Source organism: Cibotium barometz, chromosome 40, assembly GCF_041138505.1.
Source record: "Cibotium barometz isolate CiBa-2024 chromosome 40, ASM4113850v1, whole genome shotgun sequence".
Classification (NCBI taxonomy): Eukaryota; Viridiplantae; Streptophyta; class Polypodiopsida; order Cyatheales; family Cibotiaceae; genus Cibotium; species Cibotium barometz.
In genome coordinates, this window is record NC_141085.1 from 31836368 (window position 1) to 31856478 (window position 20111).

The 20111-nt window shown below is 49.5% G+C and overlaps 1 protein-coding gene across 5 annotated transcripts in view; it reads left to right on the forward strand.

Annotated features, from left to right (window-relative positions):
- The window catches only part of LOC147615416 (uncharacterized), a 160133-nt gene extending 141780 nt beyond the window's left edge, over window positions 1–18353 (forward strand). For 3 of the 5 annotated variants that reach the window (XM_086779523.1, XM_086779527.1, XM_086779525.1), the window contains one exon: window positions 17666–18353. In XM_086779523.1, the coding sequence (XP_086635649.1) occupies window positions 17666–17779 (114 nt within the window). In that variant the 3' untranslated portion in view covers window positions 17780–18353. Of the gene's footprint in view, window positions 1–16823 lie in introns of all 5 variants that reach the window. The other 2 variants (XM_086779526.1, XM_086779528.1) reach the window with 2 other exon arrangements.
- The last annotated feature ends 1758 nt before the right edge of the window (window positions 18354–20111 follow it).

A 20111-nucleotide genomic window follows, 5' to 3' on the forward strand; every position in this document is an offset into this window, starting at 1 on the left:
CAGAACATACTGAATGCCCCTGCAGAGGCCTAGCCCCAAAAGGTCCCAATAGCGCATAAAAAAGGCCGGCGTCAGTCCGTCCTTCCCTGGGCAACTATGTCGCACGGCAGGACCCTCAAGGCCTCAACAAGCTCAATCTCTGAAAGAGGCGCACCAAGAACTGTACGCATACGATTTGTGACCCTCCTCTGCACATGGGCCCACACAGTCTGTCTGCAAGCATCTCGATCCTCAGTGGCTGGCTCCGCTGAAAGCAGGTCTCTATAGAATGCAGTGGCAATGGCTCTGATCTCCTCGGGCTCAGTAGCTACCGATCCATCCGATCTACCAAGCTGACGGACTCTTGCTCGAGCATGGCGGGGTCCAGTGATCTCAAAAAACTCCCCAGTCACTCTATCACCAAGCTGCGTCCACTGAGAGGCCTGGCGACGATAGTAAAACTCATGTCTCTGCTCCTCTGCCTCTCTAACCTCCTGGCGTGCCTGGCTCAGCTGTGACGCCACCCACTCACATGCAGGCTGCTACTCCTGAAGGCGCTGTAGCGAAGCAAGGCTGCGTCTCAGCCGATGCTCCCGCTCGCGAATCTCTGCTAGCCGTGTCAAAGCTGCAGCGTGCAGAAAAGAGCTAAGCTCGATGAGTCCCTGGGCACACTGGCCTGCTGCATCCTGGTCAGAGCACTGACTATCATGCCAGATCCTCTCAATGTCCTTAGCGAGACTGGGATCTGCAAGTACCCTCTCTGGGATCCTCAACTGCAAGCTGGGCTCCCGTGTCCTCTCCTCCAATGTCAAAATAACTGGCGCATGATCTGAAAATGAGGTGCCAGCGAGAATGCCGACGGAGCCCCCTCGCTCCCCTAACCAGTCGCCCACATAAAAGCGATCAATCCATGATAGATTAGTCCCTCCCTGCCGGCGATCCGACCAAGAGAAACTAAGACTGTCCTGAGAGCGGGAGAAGGCCCCATGCTGCCATGCATCAGTGATCCTCAGTGACATGCAAAACTGGTCCCAAGCTGCAAGCTCCGTGCCGTGCACTGTAACATGACTGCCTCCCACCCTATCGGCCGGGTCCTCAAGCATGTTGAAGTCTCCCCCGACACACCAATGTGCGGCCTCTGGCAATGCATCCGTAACCTAGGTCCAGAACTCTGCTCTGGCACTAGCATGATTGGGCGCATAGACGTTGAGCACGCCCAATAGCTCATCATGCATCCTCAGAATGACATACTGTGCTCTACCAGGCACAATGATCCCTCGATCCACAATGGCCTGCCGCCATACATCTGCAATGACCATGCATACTCCTCCCTGTCCACCCAAAGGACCAAACCCTGCAGACCAAAAGGTGTCCCATCTACCAGGCATCACCGAACCATATCTCCGGATCCTGCTCTCACCCAAGTGGTGCTCCTGCATCATCAAAATATCAATGCTGCCACCAACCAGGCATCTCTGAAGCTCCTGCCTCAAGCAACCACGATAGCGTATAAAATGTGCTCCGCCAAGGCCCTGTACATTCCATGAGATGATCCTCATGGATGACCTGCTGAGGTGGAGGCTGTCTCAGCCGTACAGCGGGCCTTCGCAAGCGGCTTGGATGGAGAGTAGTCCCCATCCGAGCGGCTGCGAATCTGCCCACCCGGTGTACTGCAAGAATCACGGATCAGGCGCCAGTGGCTATGGCCCATGGCGACTGCCTCCCGCTCTGACAGAGTAACCTCGTGTATACATACATATCCAGGGTCGCGTGCAAGGTCTGCCACTATGCGAACGACCAAATGATGAATCCCTGAGGCATCCACACTCCCGGGATCCAAGAAAAAATGAACCAACTCCCATAGTCGGTCTATCACATCTGTCACCTCCAGATCGCTCACATGATGAGAAAACTCAACTGCCTGAGTCTTCAAAGTGCTAAGAGTGAGCTCTAGAGTCCACTCTCGGTCGCAAGGGCCACATAGAGGGAACGAGAAGGCCACCGCTGAATCAAGTGCCTCCTCCCCGCGGGCCGGAGGTATCACTACATGAACTCGGATGGGTGCTGGCTCATGGGGGCCCTCTGCTCCAAAAAGCCGTGTGAAGGCGTAATCAAAAGCCTCCGAGCGCTGTCTAATGCCGAGGCGACTCAGCCGACTGCAGATAGATGATATCCGTGAAGCCCGAATCGGCATGGTAGGTCTCCTCTGTGGTGCTCGAGCGAGGTCGGTACTCAGCGCCCTCCGGACTGCAGGTGAGCGCCAGGGGACTGCCAGGGCCTCCCGGGAAGGCGAGGCGGGCGGGGGGGAAGGAGGGGGGTGGAGAGGGAGCCGTTGCCAAAACCGGAGCAGGGATGGGAGGAGGCGAAGGTGGAAGCAAGTCGGTGGGAGGGGACGGGGATGTGGGGGGTGAAGGAGGGGGTGCTGGCATCTCCTGGTCCTCAGTCGTCGCCGCAGGGGTCTCCTCCTGGAGGGGAGCAAAACTGTTCCTCACGGGAACCCAGTGAGGCTGAGACTGTGGCTGCTGCTGCAGCGGTCTCTGGGTGTGCTGCTGTGGCTGTCTCCCTCGGCGGCGCCCCTGTCACTCCGAGGTCTCTGTGGCCTGAGCAGGTGTCCCGGAGGTAGCTTGCCGAGCCGCATCTGTGTGGGCGGGCCATCAGGGGCCTGCTGCTTTGGTGAGGGTCGGGGTCTCCTGCGAGGGCAGGCCTTGGCCAGATGACCAACCTGCCTGCAAATGAAGCACTGGTTCGGGAGCCCCGAGAACTCCACTCTTTGATCAATCCATCCCCCCCTATCCTAGGTAGCTGAATGACCTTAGGAAGGGAGGACATGTCAGCACCAACACTCTGACCGAAGGTAGCCCAGCTGCTCTGGCCACCACTGAAGCTGCTGTGGGGCCAGTCTCTAGTACCGAGCCCACCAATGCTCCTAGCCTAGAGAGGAGCGGAAGATACTCCCGGTTGAGTCCAGGGAAGCAAACTGTAACATGGAAAAGGCGCTCTCCCTGCTTAGCCGCTGCTGGGTCAAAGCCATGCTGCCAAGGTCTGAAAAAAGCCCGAGCACCCCTGATGTCAAGGGGACTCATGGCAAGGACCTTGGCCACGCTCTGGGCGGTCTCGAACTCGATCTGGTAATGTCCACGGCCCAGAAGCTGTACGTCCAGGATCTTGCCCACATCTGCAAGAAGGCGGGCCTGGAGAAGATCCCGGATCTCCCCTCTGCTGGGGCGAGTGCCGACTATACGGCAGATGGTGGAATGTGCCTGAAGGCGTTCCACCTCTGCGGGCGAGGCTCGCTTCCTCTTTCGGCAAAAGAGAAAGCCTGATGGGGGTGTCCTCAGGGGCGGGCGGGGGGGCTGCGCGGCGGATGAGTCCCTCTGAGGCGGGGCGGGAGGAACCTCCATCAGAGTCTGAAGCTGTGTCGAAGGCGGAGCGGAGACGGAGAACCCGCACGAACCGAGCTGCACACGAGGGTGGGGGAAGGCGAAAAGTAAAAAGGGCAAAAAATTAAAAAAACCCCTGGGGGCGGAGAAAAACAGAGAGAAGAGGAGGGGGGGGGCTGAAGCAGCACAAAAAGGGGGAGAGAGGGGGAGCGAGAGCTGGCGAGGGGGGGGGGGGGGCGAGGCGCTGAAGAGGAGGGGGGGTGGGCGCGATGGCGAAGAGCTACGGGAGGGGGGGGGGCGGCGAAGAGCAGTGGAGGGGGGGGGCGCTTCAGCGCAGGCAAGCCAGGCGAAGGGGGGGGCGGCGCAAACCTGAGGGCAGGCGGAGGGGGGAAAACGTGATGGCAGGCAGGGAGAAGGGAGTGCAGACAGAAGCGCTAGCAGGGGGGGGAGCGCGGAGCTTCAGCGAGCGATCGGCCCATCACCTTCCTTGGATCTGCATATAAAATCTTAGCTAAAGCCTTGAGTATAAGGTTGCAGCCGATTCTCCAAAGGACTATCCATGATACTCTGACTGGTTTCCTCCAACGAAGGAGTATATTTGATTACATTTTTTCTTTTTGGGAAGCTGTCGAGTGGGCAAAGTCTAGTCAGCAGCCTCTTGCCATTCTTTTGCTTAATTTTGAAAAAGCTTATGACAGAGTGGATTGGGATTTTTTGGAGGGCACTATGGCAGACATGGGGTTTTCCCAAAACTGGATCACAGGGGTGTCTTGCCTATACAGGAAGGCTCATAGCACTGTTTTAGCCTGTGGGGGGCGCGTTGAGCGTTTTCCCGTCCAGTGAGGCAGGGCTGTCCCCTCGCCCCTTTACTGTACCTCATTGTAGCTGAGGCTATGAGCAGGTTTCTTCGGGCTGCCCCTGGTGTTGCGGGTCTCAGGCTGCCTTTATGCACGAAGGAAGAGTTTTTGGACTCTGAGTTAGCAGATGGTACGGCGTTGTTCCTTGAGGCATCAGATGCTTGTTTATGTTCTTTCCGGACAGCCTTGGAGGCCTTTTGTTTGGCAACAGGAGCTACTATCAATTGGCATAAGTCAGTTGGTTTTTGGATCAGTGATTCTCCTCTTGCAGATTGGGGTATAAATGTTGGTTTTACTTGGATTGAGAGAGGATGGAAACCTTGGTTGTCAAGTGGGCGTTGACTTCTCCCCTGCACAACAGTTTGCTCCAGTGCTCTTAAGCATTAAAAGCAAACTTCATCACTGGAGTAGGAGGAAGCTCGACTTGGCCTCTAGAGCTTTGTTGGTTAACCAAGTTTTTCTAGCCACGACTTGGTTTATCGCTTCATCCTGGATTTTTCATAAGGGCTTCATTGGCAGCTTCATCACCTTATTCTTTGGTCAGGGCTTGATGGAAATGCACACACCAGGGCTAGAGTTGCTTGGGAAACCATTATCAGGCCTAAGTAGGAAGGGGGATTGAATATCATTGACCCTGGGGTGCAATGTAAGGCTTTGCTTTGTACTCTCAGCTTACGCTTTATTTTTTCCGATGCAGTTCACCGCTCCCCTTCATCCCCCTTGGTTAGGTCCCTCCTACGGGCCTAGGACTGCCTGAGGAGTTTTTTGGTACACATCCCCTCGCGTTCAGCGGAGGAAGTTAACAGGCAGCCCATTCTGTGGAATGATTTGATCTTAGATATGCATGGTCTTTGGGCTGCTTGAGAGACCCTATGCCCCACAGTGCTGGCTTGGAAGAGGTTTCAAAGCATCAACGAGGTACAGTGATTGGATTTCACGTAGCATTTGAGAGGCACTAGTCGGAGGATTGCACAAATTGATGCAGCCATTCCCAACCATTGGATTACTGGATCTTTTTTGGAAGGCCGTTATCATTCTTGGTTTGGGGTTTTTTCTAGGACAGCTGTTCCTGTTCAGGTTATGGGTCTCCCCTTGCCTAGGGAGGATGATGTACCGGTCTTTTTTTCTGTACAGGATGGATGGCAGCTGGAGAGATGTGACGTGCAGGACCCTATTGAGGGCCCCCAGATTCGTCCAGTCAGAGTTGTTGGCAGGTTAGGGAAGCACGTCTTTGTTGATTGCCCCCTAGGAATGATCACAGAGAGTGTTAGCCTTTGGTTGTATGGTGGCTGCCCTATCAGACATTTGCATTGGGACCCCGGTGAGTGGGAGTGGAAGGATGCTTGTAATCCTTTGAAAAGGATGCCTTCTTTCAGTTATTTGGTGCGGAATGCCAGACATCTTATCTTGGGACACATTCAGAGTGTCCCTACTCTTAGACCCCATTGGGAATCTTACGGCATTTCAACTGACATTCAGAGGGTTTTTTGGCGGAGATTGTGGCATTCTTATAGGAAGCCACAGATTTCCTCCTTTATCTGGGTTTCTCTTCATGGTGGTCTGGCCACCAATCAGTGGAGGTCTGTTACTGGTGCTTGCCCAGCATGCCCTAGATGTGCAGGAGTTTCGGAGTCGGTTTACCATTGTTTATGGGAATGCAGGGAAGCACAGAGGGTTTGGTCTGTGATTGCACACCTCTTTGGTAGGATTAAGAGGGATGCTATCATTTCTTTTAGTTCTATCATTTGGTTGACATAGTCTGGGCCTCAGCTGAGATTCGAGGGGACTGACAGGAGCTTGGATATTATGGTTAGGCAAGGAGTTGCTCGGCAATGTTGTCTTCAGGATTTGCCACTTTCACACTTTGTCCCTCCGGCACAGAGGTTAGACAGCTCTTGGGAGATTATTGCTAGCATCGCTGCCTGGAATATCTGGAAGGCTAGATGCACCGAGGCCATTGAGGGTACTCCCATTCTTGTTTCTCAGTGTCTTTGCAGGATTTGGAGTGATATTATTCACACCATCATGGCTACCTAGGTCAGAATTCAGGGATCTTCGAGGGCTGCGGAGAGGAAGCGCGGCCAGTTTATGAGAGAGTGGGACATTGGTATCTTTTTCACGTCCTCTCATTCGGGACCCTATTGGCAGCACAGGGCTCGTGATTGGTTGAGATCTCCACCTTACTTGGTGTGAAATCTCCATTTTGTAAAAAAATTTCATACTTAATGAAAGTCTCCTTTCTGAAAAAAAAAAGTAGTATGGAGACAAGGATGCCTGCTAGTGATATCCCTCCTCTCTCTCATCTATCAATGAAGGCAAAAATCCCATCCATGTAGAGGCCAATGTGCGTGAGAGATAGTGGGCATCCTTGCTTCACTCCGATGGTACTAGAGATCTCTTCAGATAATCCTCCTAGGCTTCTCACTTGGCCTTTGACACCGACTCATATAATGCAATGATCCCCTAGATCATGTATGATGGTACCCCCAAATCCTGGAGTCTCTGCAGTAGTCTGGCTCAAGGCACCATATCAAACGCTTTGCGGGAATCCACAAAGCAACAATAAACCCGTCGATGTCGTGCGTTGGCCTTCTCTATGATGGCTCGGATGGTGAAGATGTGATCCAACGTGGAGAATGACTTGTGGAAGCCTCTGTGCCTTGATGCTCTGTGCCCATGTCTCTCTGCTAGTGTGCGGAGCTCCATCTCAAGTAATGACCCCCCATAAAGTCTCGTGAGTGTGTGGCCGATCATAATAGTCTTGTAATTGTTGGGGTTTATGGATGGGTCTGATGATATGGGCTATCTAGGTGGTTGGGAGCCTTTTGAAAGAGCCCGATTGAACATATGGGCCAAGAGGGGTGCCATAGTATCCCCTGCGTGGGAGTTGTGCTTTGCTAAGAGGCCCTCGTGGTCTTGTGATCTACCGTTTTTGAGTCTCCGGATGGCTCGAGCTACCATGGCGGGTGTGAAGAAGCTAGATGTGATGGGACGTGGATGTGATGGTGGTGGGATGGGGGGTTGATCTTGTACTTTGTACATGCATATGTGTGCCATATGGAAGGAGATGTGGTGGGTGTGGGTGGGTGTTTCTGCTAGATTTTATCCGAGCCTTCGTTACAGTTCACACCTTTGAGAGATTGGTATTAAGTCCTTGTATTGGCCCTTAACATGTGCAATGTGTCCATGGAATCTCATCATGGAAAAAATAGACAACATAGCAAAAGAACTAACACTAATCCCTAGGTAAATGTAGATATGTATGGATCATCGTTCACTCGTCCCTGGTGACAGACTCATAGTTGGGGATGATGCTCCAAACCATGTCAGATGGGACTTCTATCCCGTGTAGACGGTATAGGAGATAGGCTCGGGGTACAATATCAAAAGCTTTGTAGAAATCCACAAAACAACAGTAAATCCCTTGATGCCCTCCTCGATGATGACACGGAGGGTGAAGATGTGGTCAACCGTCAAGGGTATAGTAGCTCCTCCGAAAGCCTCCTAGTCTCCTGAGGCTCTGCATCCGTGTCTCTTTACAAATGAACTGAGCTCCACCTCTAGCACCGATCCATAGAATTTGGCCAATGTGTGGCCAATTGTGATCATCATGTAATTATTAGAATCAAGTGGATCTCATGATTTTGGGTTTGCCCATTACGTAGCCTATGAATGGCCTTGAGGACCGTGCCCTTTGTGAAGCAGGTGGAGGTGGGGGTGGGTGGGGATTTGGTGGTGGGGGTAGAGATGGCTGATGGGGGATATGATAGAGAGAGCGTGCATAGGAGTGCCATGTGTAACTCATCCTCTTTCGAAGTTTCTTGAGTTGGGTGAGTCGTTGAGAAATCCGTTGCACTTGGTGCTTCTTGATTTGCCCAATCTGTACCTCATGCTTAAGACGAAAGCGTGTGGCTTAATTCGTCATCATGCGAATAGTTCTAGGGCATGGAACTGCAAGGTGGCTTGGCGGGCATGCAGATGAAAGAAGTGGTGGGGGTAGATATGTGGAGATTACACCATGAAATAGAGAGAGGAAGAGGAGAGTGCAGAAAGAAAGAAATAAAGATATATTGACGTCTGAGAAAGGCCAAAGTGGCCTATGAGACCAAAACATAGTACACAGCTGATGGTGTCTCATCAAAAGTAAGACACATGGACTAAAAAAGTCCTAAAACAGTCCTAAACAGCTATGAAAGGAAAATACTACTAAGGTACAACAAAAGTGTATAATATCTACAACTAGCATAAGACTGGTGTAATATGCTCATCTCAGTATCTCTCTCATGGGGTGCTGTAAGATAGAGAGACTAAAGTGGCGGGGCAGTCGTCTCCTATGGCAGGTGATGATGGCTCTAATCCACCGGTGATGAAGTGGCCGTGGATGAGGTCCTAGTAAGCGTGAGCGTCTCGCTTGACAAAGTGCTATGGCTCTGTCAAGGGTGAGTCCTCTTGAAGAAACGTCTGGCTCTCCAAGGGGGTAGCGGAGGTCTTGATCGTATCTACCGGGGTGGTCCTGGCCATGAAAAATCTGTCATGGCTCACTGGCGGGGTGGATCCTGTTGTGCTGTCCTGGCTTGTAGGAGAGCCTCTCGATGGCGTCTGAGCTCCAATAAGAAAAGCCCTAAACACCTCTGATCCTCAAACTCCATCACATGTCGTAATGGTCCAAAACCCTCTCGGAAGAGACCAGTATCTCCCTCGTATCTCATAGTACACAGTACATCGGCATATGTAGTGCTCCTTTGACTCCACTTCCTAGTGATATAGTTGACAAATGCGGTCTTTTGGCTTCATCCCCTCGTATCTGCCAGTCTCTACCCTCAGCTGATGTGATGAAGTGCGGATCTGTCCAATGGCACCGCGAATGCCATGTGAGATGGGTGTCCATGTATGTAGACCGTGTCACAAAGCCATCTGGGGAGAGATGTAGAAAATGGTCCGGATAGTGGGCCATCTTCGTGCCTAGTGGTAGGGGGGGCTGGACCATGTCCTTTCTGCATCTAGCCTCACGATGTCCATCTTGGTCACCCTATTTTGCTTAAAGCAACTAAGGTCCAAGAAGGGGCATACCATGCTGTAATCAAATGGAGGGAGTGCATCAATCGTCATTCCATGTAATCTCAGCCAGGTACACATCTGGGTGTACCAACATCGTGTATCCCTGTCTGCTGCTAACTGCTTGGAAGAGATAAGTGCTAGGTGTGGGTATCTCTGTCTGGGGAGCTTCCATATGCTCTGGCAAAATGTCACTGACTGGAACAGGGCTTCGGTAACCACTAGTGCGGCTCCTATCTCTGCTCTAACAATCTCATGAGGTACCGATGGTTTGCTCCGAATCATGCGTACGATCGTAGTCACCAGTGGTTTCTCTAGTGCCTGCCACCATCCATCATAGAAATCTCTATGGTCCGACCTGGCCGACAAGCGGCGCCCTCCTCGTGTGGTAGAGGTTGGGTCCCCATATGGGTGAGCCATATAAGAGTGTAGGTGTGACCAATGTGTCAAACAACCAGAGTTTGGTGCGCGGCTCCTGAAATTGAATGTAGGCACATTGTCTCTCTAGTGCCCCTAGGGCTGCATATCCACATGCCAATCTAACCTCTGCTGCCTACCTTATAGAGAACTGTGGTCCGCTGAATGTGACTCCTAAAAGTGAACTGATGGTCGGAAATAGTCACCTAGGCCTGTGTGGTATTGAAGACCATAATCTTAGTCTTCCCAAGGTTCATTGTGAGGTCCCTATCTGCACAAAACGACTGCAAAGCATATGGGTTGCAATCTGATGCTCACTGCCTTAGCAAGAATCTTATAGGCAGTCCCAAGTAAGGTGATAGGTCTCCACTGGCCAATCAATGTCTTATCCCGGCTCTTAGGAATAAGATAAATAAGCCCCTCAGTGAGAGAAGAAGGCATAGAACCTGTGTCCCACATCTCTTGCAAAGCCGATGTTATCTCAGCCCCAATCTCATCCCAAAAAGTAGTGAAAAAAACAGGGGAGATGCCATCCTCCCCTGGACACTTACCATGAGGTAAGGCATGAAGAGCATGACTGAACTCCTGCATGGCATCCAGAGCGGCACACATCTCCTCGGTGATCAAATGTGGCAATGCATTCCAAACCTTCCTCTATGCCCTGTGTCTCAGATCAGAATGCGGCTCAGCGCTAAGAAGCTGGCAATAGAAATCGGTGGCAATCTGTCTAACCATGAGAGGATCTGAGTGAAGAGTGCTATGTGAATCCTGCAACTGCCTGACACTATCTCTAGCATGAGATGGGCCGTGAGAAGCAAAGAAATGTTTGTTACATCTGCCACCCATCTATGTCCAAAAGGATTAGCTGAGGTGGGAGAGCTCAGGAGGATTGGTACCTCTAGAACCTGGCCAAAGGATGCCCCTATGGAAGCTAAAAGCTTCCAATAGGACCGAGGAAGAGTAGGGAACCGTAGTGAGACCGGGGTAAGGCGCTGATCCTCACTGGATCAAAGCCCACCTGGTACTAAAACAAGAAAATCTTCCTAGGACCAAGAGGAAAGGGGCTGCTAGCCAAAGCCTGAGAAGTAGCTTCTGAAGAAAGAAAGTCCACCTGGAAGAAGCCTCGACCAAGTAAACGAGTATCGTGAAAGTGCACAATCAGCTCCGAAGGGAGAGCTGCTAGAAGCCATTCACGGGCCTGTGAACGAGAAGGGTGGGAACCATAACTCTCGCAACAAGGGTAGGTGAGCTCGTCTTGTGAAAAATTGATGATTCTCCTGGCCAGTGGGGGTGATGAGAGATTGGCTGCCGCAGAAAAAGCCATAAGACCAATCAAGAGAAGTGGGTGGCCGACTTGAATCCAGATAAAATAGCTGCTGGGAAAACGGGAGGAGAGGAAGGGGGGCAAAGGCTGGAAGCAGCTGGGGAAGCAAAGGCAAAGGGGCAGGCGGGGACTGAGGAAGGCAGGGGGCGGGCAGCAAAGGGGGAGGCGGGGCAGCAAAAGGGGGCAGGTGAAGGCAGGCGGGGGGCAGCAGAGGGGCTGACGGGGGCAGACAGGGGGAGCTGAAGGGCAGGCTGGGCAGCAAAAGGGGGGCTGGCGGGGGCAGCAAAAGGGGCAAGCGAAGGCACGCGGTGGGCAGCAGAGGGGCTAGCGGGGGTAGCTGAAGGGCAGGCGGGGACTGAAAAGCTAGCGAAAGGCAGAAGTTGGGCAGGCGAAGGGGGGTGCGAAGTCAGCAGATGGGCAGGCGAAGACAGCAGCAAAGAAACAGGCGAAGGCAACAGAGGGCAGGCGGGGGCAGCAGCGCAGGTTCACGTCACTTCTGCACATCGTCCAGGGCTTGATGGAAATGCACACACCAGGGCCAGAGTTGCTTGGGAAACCATTATCAGGTCTAAGTAGGAAGGGGGATTGAATATCATTGACCTTGAGGTGCAATGTAAGGCTTTGCTTTGTAAGCTTGTTGTTAGGGGCTTTCTTGGAGGCATTGAGCCGTGGAAGGACTTTCTCATGCAGCAAATCACGAAGTGTGTCCCTGTTCGTGGAGGTGACTGAACTCTCAGCTCACGCTTTATTTTTTCGGATGCAGCTCATCGCTCCCCTTCGTCCCCCCTAGTTAGGTCCCTCCTATGGGCCTAGGACTGCCTGAGGAGTTTTTTGGTACACATCCCCCCGCGCTCAGCGGAGGAAGCTAACCGGCAGCCCATTCTGTGGAATGATTTGATATTAGATGTGCATGGTAGGCCTCTTGGGGCAGCTATGCATATTCTTTGGGTTGGCTGGGAGACCCTATGCCCCACAGTGCTAGCTTGGAAGAGGCTTCTGAGCCTCACTGAGGTGTAGAGATTGGATTTCACGCAACATTTGAGAGGCTCTAGCCGGAGGATTGCATAGATTGATGGAGCCATTCCCAACCATTGGATTACTGGATCTTTTTTGGAAGGTCATTATCATTCTTGGTTTGGGGTTTTTTCTGGGACGTGTGTTGCTCTTCAGGTTATGGGTCTCTCCTTGCCTAGGGAGGATGATGTACCGGTCTTTTTTTCTGTACAGGATGGATGGCAGTTGGAGAGATGTGATGTGCAGGACCTTATTGAGGGCCCCCAGATTCGTCTAGTTAGAGTTGTTGGCAGGTTAGGGAAGCATGTCTTTGTTTCCCCCCCCCCCCCCCCCGCCCCCCCCCAGGGATGATCATAGAGAGTGTTAGCCTTTGGTTGTATGGTGGCTGCCCTATCAAACACTTGCATTGGGACCCCGGTGAGTGGGAGTGGAAGGATGCTTGTAACCCGTTGAAAAGCATTCCTTTTTTCAATTATACGGTGCGGAATGCTAGACATCTTATCTTGGGACACATTCAGAGTGTCCCTACTCTTAGACTCCATTGGGAGTCTTATGGCATTTCAATTGACATTCAGAGGGTATTTTGGCAGAGATTGTGGCATTCCTATAGCAAGCCACATATTTCCTCCTTTATCTGGGTTTCCCTTCATGGTGGTCTGGCCACCGGTCTGTTACTGGTGTTTGCCCAGCATGCCCTAGATGTGCAGGAGTTTCGGAGTCAGTTTAGCATTGTTTATGGGAATGCAGGGAAGCACAGAGGGTTTGGTCTGCGATTGCACATCTCTTTGGTAGGATTAAGAGGGATACTATCATTTCTTTTGGTTCTATCATTTGGTTGACACAATCTGGGCCTCAGCTGAGATTTGAGGGGACTGACAGGAGCTTGGCCATTATGGTTAGGCAAGGAGTTGCCCGGCAGTGTTGTCTTCAGGGAAGCACAAAGGGTTTGGTCTGCGATCGCACACCTCTTTGGTAGGATTAAGAGGGATACTATCATTTCTTTTGGTTCTATCATTTGGTTGACACAATCTGGGCCTCAGCTGAGATTTGAGGGGACTGACAGGAGCTTGGCCATTATGGTTAGGCAAGGAGTTGCCCGGCAGTGTTGTCTTCAGGGAAGCACAGAGGGTTTGGTCTGCGATCGCACACCTCTTTGGTAGGATTAAGAGGGATACTATCATTTCTTTTGGTTCTATCATTTGGTTGACACAATCTGGGCCTCAGCTGAGATTTGAGGGGACTGACAGGAGCTTGGCCATTATGGTTAGGCAAGGAGTTGCCCGGCAGTGTTGTCTTCAGGATTTGCCACTTTCACACTTTGTCCCTCCGGCACAGAAGTTAGACAGTTCTTGGGAGATTATTGCTAGCATCTTAGCCTGGAATATCTGGAAGGCTAGATGCACTGAGGCTATTGAGGGTACTCCCATTCTTGTTTCTTAGTGTGTTTGCAGGATTTGGAGTGATATTATTCACACCATTATGGCTACCTGGGCCAGAATCCAGGGATCTTCGAGGGCTACGGAGAGGAAGCGCAGCCAATTTATGAGAGAGTGGGACATTGGTATCTTTTTCACATCCTCTCATTCGGGACCCTATTGGCAACACAGGGTTCTTGATTGGTTGAGATCTCCACCTTGCTTGGTGTAAAATCTCCATTTTGTAAAATTTTTCATACTCAATAGAAGTCTCCTTTCTGGAAAAAAAAAACATTACTTGCGCATGGCTGCCCAGCAGCCCACAGTCCATTGTGCAAGATTGGCCAGCTATTACAGTGTGAAAACGACCAAGTTAAAAGGGCATTGAATGCTATTTTATCCGCTCGTGTGAGTTATCCAAGCAGGCCGACCCCACGAGAGCTGGATGACCAGAGCAAGAAGAGGGTATAAAACCCCAACAATGGATTCAGTTTTGGTAGCCAAGGGGAGTGCTCCAACCAAGGTGAAAAGTGTAGGTCAAGATTCCGTCTTTATTTTTCAGATTTACATCATTCTAAGAAAGCAAATACACCATTCGTGGTGGGGTCCCTACAGAGGGTATTTGGGACCCAATACTGTATCCTCTTCTCCCTCTCTCTCTCTTTCTCTCTCTATTTTCTGCACATCTACTTCAGTAGTGTGTGTTGTAATCGTCGTGAATGATTGCTGATGTGTGAGCATTGAAGTTACCGATTGTTCCATGAAGCTTCCGCATGTTCCAGCATTTTCACCCTCTGAGCCATCATAGAAGAGGCGAGAGCACAACAAAAACGGGTTTACTGTTGCTTTGTGGATTTCCGCAAAGCATTTGATATAGTACCTCAAGCTGGACTATCGCAAAGACTCCAGGACTTAGGGGCACCATCAGACATGATTTGGGAGATCATGGCATTATATGAGTCGGCCATAGGGCGGCAGGTGAGATGCCGAGGAGGATTATCAAAGGAGATCTCCGGTGCCATTGGAGTGAAGAAAGGATGCCCGTTGTCTCCCACTCTCTTTGGCTTCTACATCAATGAGATTTCGGCCTTCATTGATAGAGGAGGGGGAGGAAGCATATCACTAGCAGGCATCCTTGTTTCCATACTGCTTTATGCTGATGACATTGTGCTTATTGCAGACTCTATAGAGGCTATCTAGAGGCATCTTGACACGTTGTTCGAGGGGTCTAGAGCGCAAATCAAGTATGATGATGGGAACATACAATGTATATATGAAGGTGAGTAGTGAATCCTAGGTGGTAGAGATAGCGTGGACCAAAGTCGATAAGAGTTGGTGCAAAAAAAAAAACGAAAATAGGTGTATAGGAGGACAAGGGAACTGGGCAACGTAACAATCCAGAAGGTGACGAGGCGGCGACGGGCCTAAGAAGGCGAATTGTGGAGATTTTCGAGCAGACAGTGAAAAAAGAGCATAGAAGAGAGAAGCAAGAGAGTGAAGAGAGTGAGGTGACTATAGAGAAGAAGCTACCTGCAGACAAAAGGTCTTACATATTTTGAGGGTTGCAGTGTGAGGTTCAGCGCAGCGAGAGTGGAATTGGATGAGTCAGAGCAGAGAAAGTGCTGTTGGACCAGAGAATCAAATTGGAGGCGGTTTCCGTATGATTTATGTGTGGCGACTCTGTTAGAGACATGACTTGTTCCAATTTTGCTCAATTGTAGCTGCCATCAACCACCTGAGTGCTGATTTGTGTGTGTTTTGGAAAGACCTGCAGTTTGTGGTAGTAGATTCATAGCAGTTTGAATAGTTGCAGAGGTTTTCTGTGAAGATCCCAATATTTTTAGTGTTCTCTTGTTATGTTTGAACCCATGTCTCAAGAGTGTTGAGACAAAGTCTGTCTTTGTTTTTGTGAAGAAAGCTGAGAGTTCAAAGCTTAAATCTGTGTTGAGATTGATGAGAATTTGTGATATGGAGCTTGGTTTGTGTTATTTTGATTGACTTTGCTCAGATAGAATGATTGTGAGTGCATGTCTGACGTCTTGGGAGTAGCTGAAATAGTCCACTTCTGTTGGGAGAATACAGTCAAATAGGGTCAGAAGAGTGTCAGCTACAGTTAGCTGTGCATCTAGAGGATCACCTGGTGAGGTAGAAGGGTTGTTATAGTCCTTTTGGATTCAAGGGAAGTAGTTTCGAGTTAAGTCTGACAGTCAGGAGACTGACTTAAGTCAGCAGTCAGACAAACGGGTCTGTGGGTTGATTGGTCATTCAGAGTCAGCTGTGAGTTCATTGTAATTAGCTGAATGTCTTTAGGGCTGAATTCTCGTGTGGCTTGAGTGTTTAGAGGGACTAGAGGTGTTAGAGGACTCAGAGCTAAGAAAGTTAGATCTAGTTGAGTCAGCTGTCAGCAATCAGTTCAGTCAGACTAGTCAACTGTGGACAACAAAAGTATTTGATGTCATATCTCTATGAAATGAGAGCAGTCTAAGGGTTAGGGAGAGTCAGCGGACCAGTAAGAGAGAGTTTCTGATTCAGTTAAGGTAGAGGAGTCGGCTGGGTCTGTCTCAGTCAGCTGGATCAGTATTTGTCAAGATCAATCGGATTGTTGTCAGCAGAAAGTCAACAGAAGGTCCGCGGAGTATAAGGAAAGTGTTCAGTGAGGTTCTCGAGTTGAAGGATTGAGGTTAGCTGAACCTGGAGGACAATAAGAGAGCTAGGAATACTCATATTGGATCGGATTCTGTGGCAGTCTTCCAGATCAATTTACAGCCAGCTAGGTGTGGCTAGTGTCAGCAGGGAGTCAACAAAGGAGATCTCACAAGTTCCGAAAAAGTCTGGGTCAAGTATTTGAAGTTGGCTAACATTGGAAGACATTCTGGAGTCATGCGGACACGTTTCTGACTGGGATCGGCAGCATGCATCCATTTTAGACTACAGTTATAATTTGATCAGTTGTGTGTCAGCTGGGAGGAATTCAGGTCAACTACTTGTCTCACAGGAAGTCAGCTGAGACATTTAGGCTGAAAATAGAAGATGTTGGGAGTTAGATCTGGCCTGAGAGCACTGTTGAAGGTATCAACCGAGCTGGATTGAAGGGCATAGAGGTGTCCGTTTGTGTCAGCTGGAGGTCGGAGGATTGGTTTCTAGTTGATTGGTGCCTTTTGAGCTGGGATCCTAGTGTCCCCTAGTTCTTATCCCTATACATTTTCTTCTTGTGTGCCTGCGGCGGGTGGTGTAAGTAGAGGCCATCACCCAACCACCACACATGCTTTGGTGCCCCCACTGAGGGCCAAAAGGCTCTTGCTTAAGACTTTGATGAGCAAGTTGGAAACCACTTACAGATCAACTCAAGACCTATGGTTGATTTTGCTTATGATGTTTTCAGAGGTAAGAGAGGGGAAGATGTCACTCAGTTCCTAAGGAGGGTTGAGTTGACAGCATTGAAACAATAGGGATGATGATGATGCGTATAAAGCTCGGATGATAGGACTACTTCTTGAGGGAGCGGCCAGGGAATGGTATGAAGATGTGTTGACAGAGGAGCAGAGGGGTAAGTGGGAGTACATGAGACTTGCATTAAGAAGAAAGTACGGGAAAACTTCCAGAAGACCTTTGGAAGGAACTCAGCAGGCGGAGGAAAAAGAGATTGTTGCTTTTGTAAACATCTTTGAAGGGGTTTGGAGAAGGATTGTGAGGGTATTAGGGGAAAATCAAATACCTCCTGATTTCTTGAAGAAGGATAGATTTACAGGACTACTCCATGGGGTTATTAAGGATAAAGTTGAACTGAAAGACCCTGATACATATGCTGAGACAGTCAGGCTCGCATTAGAACAATGGAAAAAGAAGGTGTGAAGGCAGGAGCTGGCTCGGAAAGAAAGGGAGGCAGGTTTGTCAGCTAGATATGACCATTGTACCTGTGGACATATGATTGAGCCTTTACCTGCTGATATTCATGAAGAAAGAGATCGTCGTCGGACCAGGTGGTCATCAAAGTATGAATAAAATGCATCCGTTTGTAGTAGAAAGCCTGGTATCTGAGTATTGCCTGTGTGCATCTCAATCTCAAAATCTGCCAACCTGTGGTTAGTACCATTACCTCCCAATGAGAGTCAACCCGGATCTGGCAGGGTCTAAAATGTGAGGGTAGAACTGTCTTCAGGGAACATAATGAAAGATAAGGTGCAATGTAGTCTTCTTGCATAGCAAAATTTGTATATTTAACAGGATCAATATGATGCTTTCTCACGAACAAGTTCACCAAAAAGAGTCTTGCAGCATGTGAAGGCCAAGCTTGCTGAGTATCCAGCTATCATTTTTACATCATATCATGCAGTCTAAAATAGTTCTCTAAATTAAAGCACATTAAACATTTTCTCAACTCTTATTCTAGATATGCAAGAACACAGGGTATATCCTTGAATGCTTAATAAGGAAAGGCATGAATATAAAGAGAAAAAATGGATGAGATCTCTTGCATGCAGGAATGAGTGAATAGAAAAGGATGGAAAACGAGAAGATTTGTGCATTTCATTTATAGTAGAATGCAGCCATTCAGTTTTCTGTTAAAAAGGTATTGTGAGTTAATGTGCAATTGTGAAGGCCATGGTTATTGTAGAGCAAACATAAGTGAGATTTTGAAGACTGTACCAATCAAGGGCCCTTGTAAGTATAGCAGATGCAAATTGTTAGATGCATATAAGGAATGGATACTTGTCATTGTCACCACATGCATGGAGTAATCATTTGCCATGGAACCAACATACAAGTAATCATTTGCCCTTATGATGTAACTAATAAATGACAAACTTATGCCTGGGTGTATAAGCTCTACCTAAGAAATTGAAGTAAAAATTAATGGTGGTATCTTTTCAAAATTTGTACATTTAAGCTAGCCTACATATTGTTAAAAGAGTTGGAGGCCTTTTCAGTTCAGATGTTTCTAAAGATATTATTCGTACATGATACTTTGTCATGGTAACAGAATGACATAGTAACAGGTTATATTAAATACAAAAATGACAAGCTTTATTTATGATGGTTTGAAATAGATTCTACATATGTTCTAAATTTGCAACACTATCATCATGGAGATATTGGGTAGTGAGGATGGCCATTAACGAAGGTCAAGAGCTCCCCGTACCTGAGCTGCTGCGCGCACCTGCACCCTTCACTGCCCACCGATGAGTTCCTTTGACTTGGACTGAACTTGCAGATTCCTGCTTTGCAACTAGTTAATCTCTACTAAATCCAATCTGGTTGAAATAGGGCAGCAGCTGGATGTGCAAAGACAGATACCTCAGTCGCTAAGACAACAGACAACTGACCTTGGAGCTTCTATAGGGGAAATTGAAAGAGACTGCAGGTGTCTAGTGGAAGAAATTATTGAGGAACTTAAGCTCAGACAGGTTCATGAGGCAGCACGCTTCTCTTTTCTGCTGCCTGAGCTGGCCTGCCTCTGTTGTCCACGCTTCCCTGCTGCCTATGCTTTCCCCTGCCTGCGCTGCCCCCCTTCTGCTGCCCGCATTGCCCTTTCCACTGCTGCCCGGCCTTCTCTTTTGTCTCCCATCCTCTTCTGTTGCTTGCCCTGCTGCCCGCCCTTTCCTTCTAGCCTTCCCTGCTTCTATCCCTCCTCCCCTGTAGTCTTCAGCACGGAACACTTTCCATCAGGGTTCAAGTCAGCCTTTTTTCCATCAGATTAGCATCATGACTAATCATCCTCCCCTGCCTGGGCGAACCATTAATTTTACAAAATCTGAGCTTGCGACCCTTTACACCGAGATTGAAAGAAACACCAAATCAACGTCATTGCCAAAATCTTCGGGTCTCATCCATCCCATCTCCAGGCCCATGATTGGGTACTTGCGGTGTTACCCTCCGACTTCACACTGCAATTCTAAGATGTGAGGCTACCTGGGAGAGGTTTCTTCCAAGTGGACCTCGATACTTGAGGAAGCAGCCTCAGAAGTGCTAAAGAGCAGCCCATTCCCATTAGCCGGAGGAAGGTATTCTTTCTACCCTACACCAGCTATTTCAACACTATTGAAGAAGGGAAGCTGTTTCCAATTGGCCTGAGGAAGATGTTATTCCTACCCTACACTAGCTATTTCGACCCTAATGAAGAAGACCAGAACCACTTTCCTCTTACTCTGAGATTCCAAGGTCATTGGGTCAGCTTTTGGGCTGCCCCCTATCCCTGCCTTGCCGACCTCTGCAGCCCATGTGGTTGCTGCCTCGGCAAACACTATCCGCAGGGTCATAGTGCTTGCTCATGACAGTGAGCTTATTAAGAATTGTGTTGCTTCCAAGACCTAACAGTCCGTAGAAGCAACATATTGAGATTGTAGGTAGACCTTACCAGTATCGTGTCTGTCACCAATAGGGGCACTTTGCCAAGGATTTCCCTAGGGCTAGGGATCGTAGGAGACGGCACAAAAGTGCCTCTTTGACGACAGCCTTAGGCTCTGTCTTGGCCACCACCAGCGTTCCGCCAGGAGTGGCGAGTCATCTCTCATGGCTATGCTGGAACATGGGATCCAGAATGACTTTGTTGAGTCCTCCCTGTTGGGGCTGGACAGTATGCAGGATGTACATGCCATACAAGACATGGCACCCTCTCAAAAGGCTTTCTGATCATGATGCCTTGGAAGGTGCTGATGTATTGCACACATAT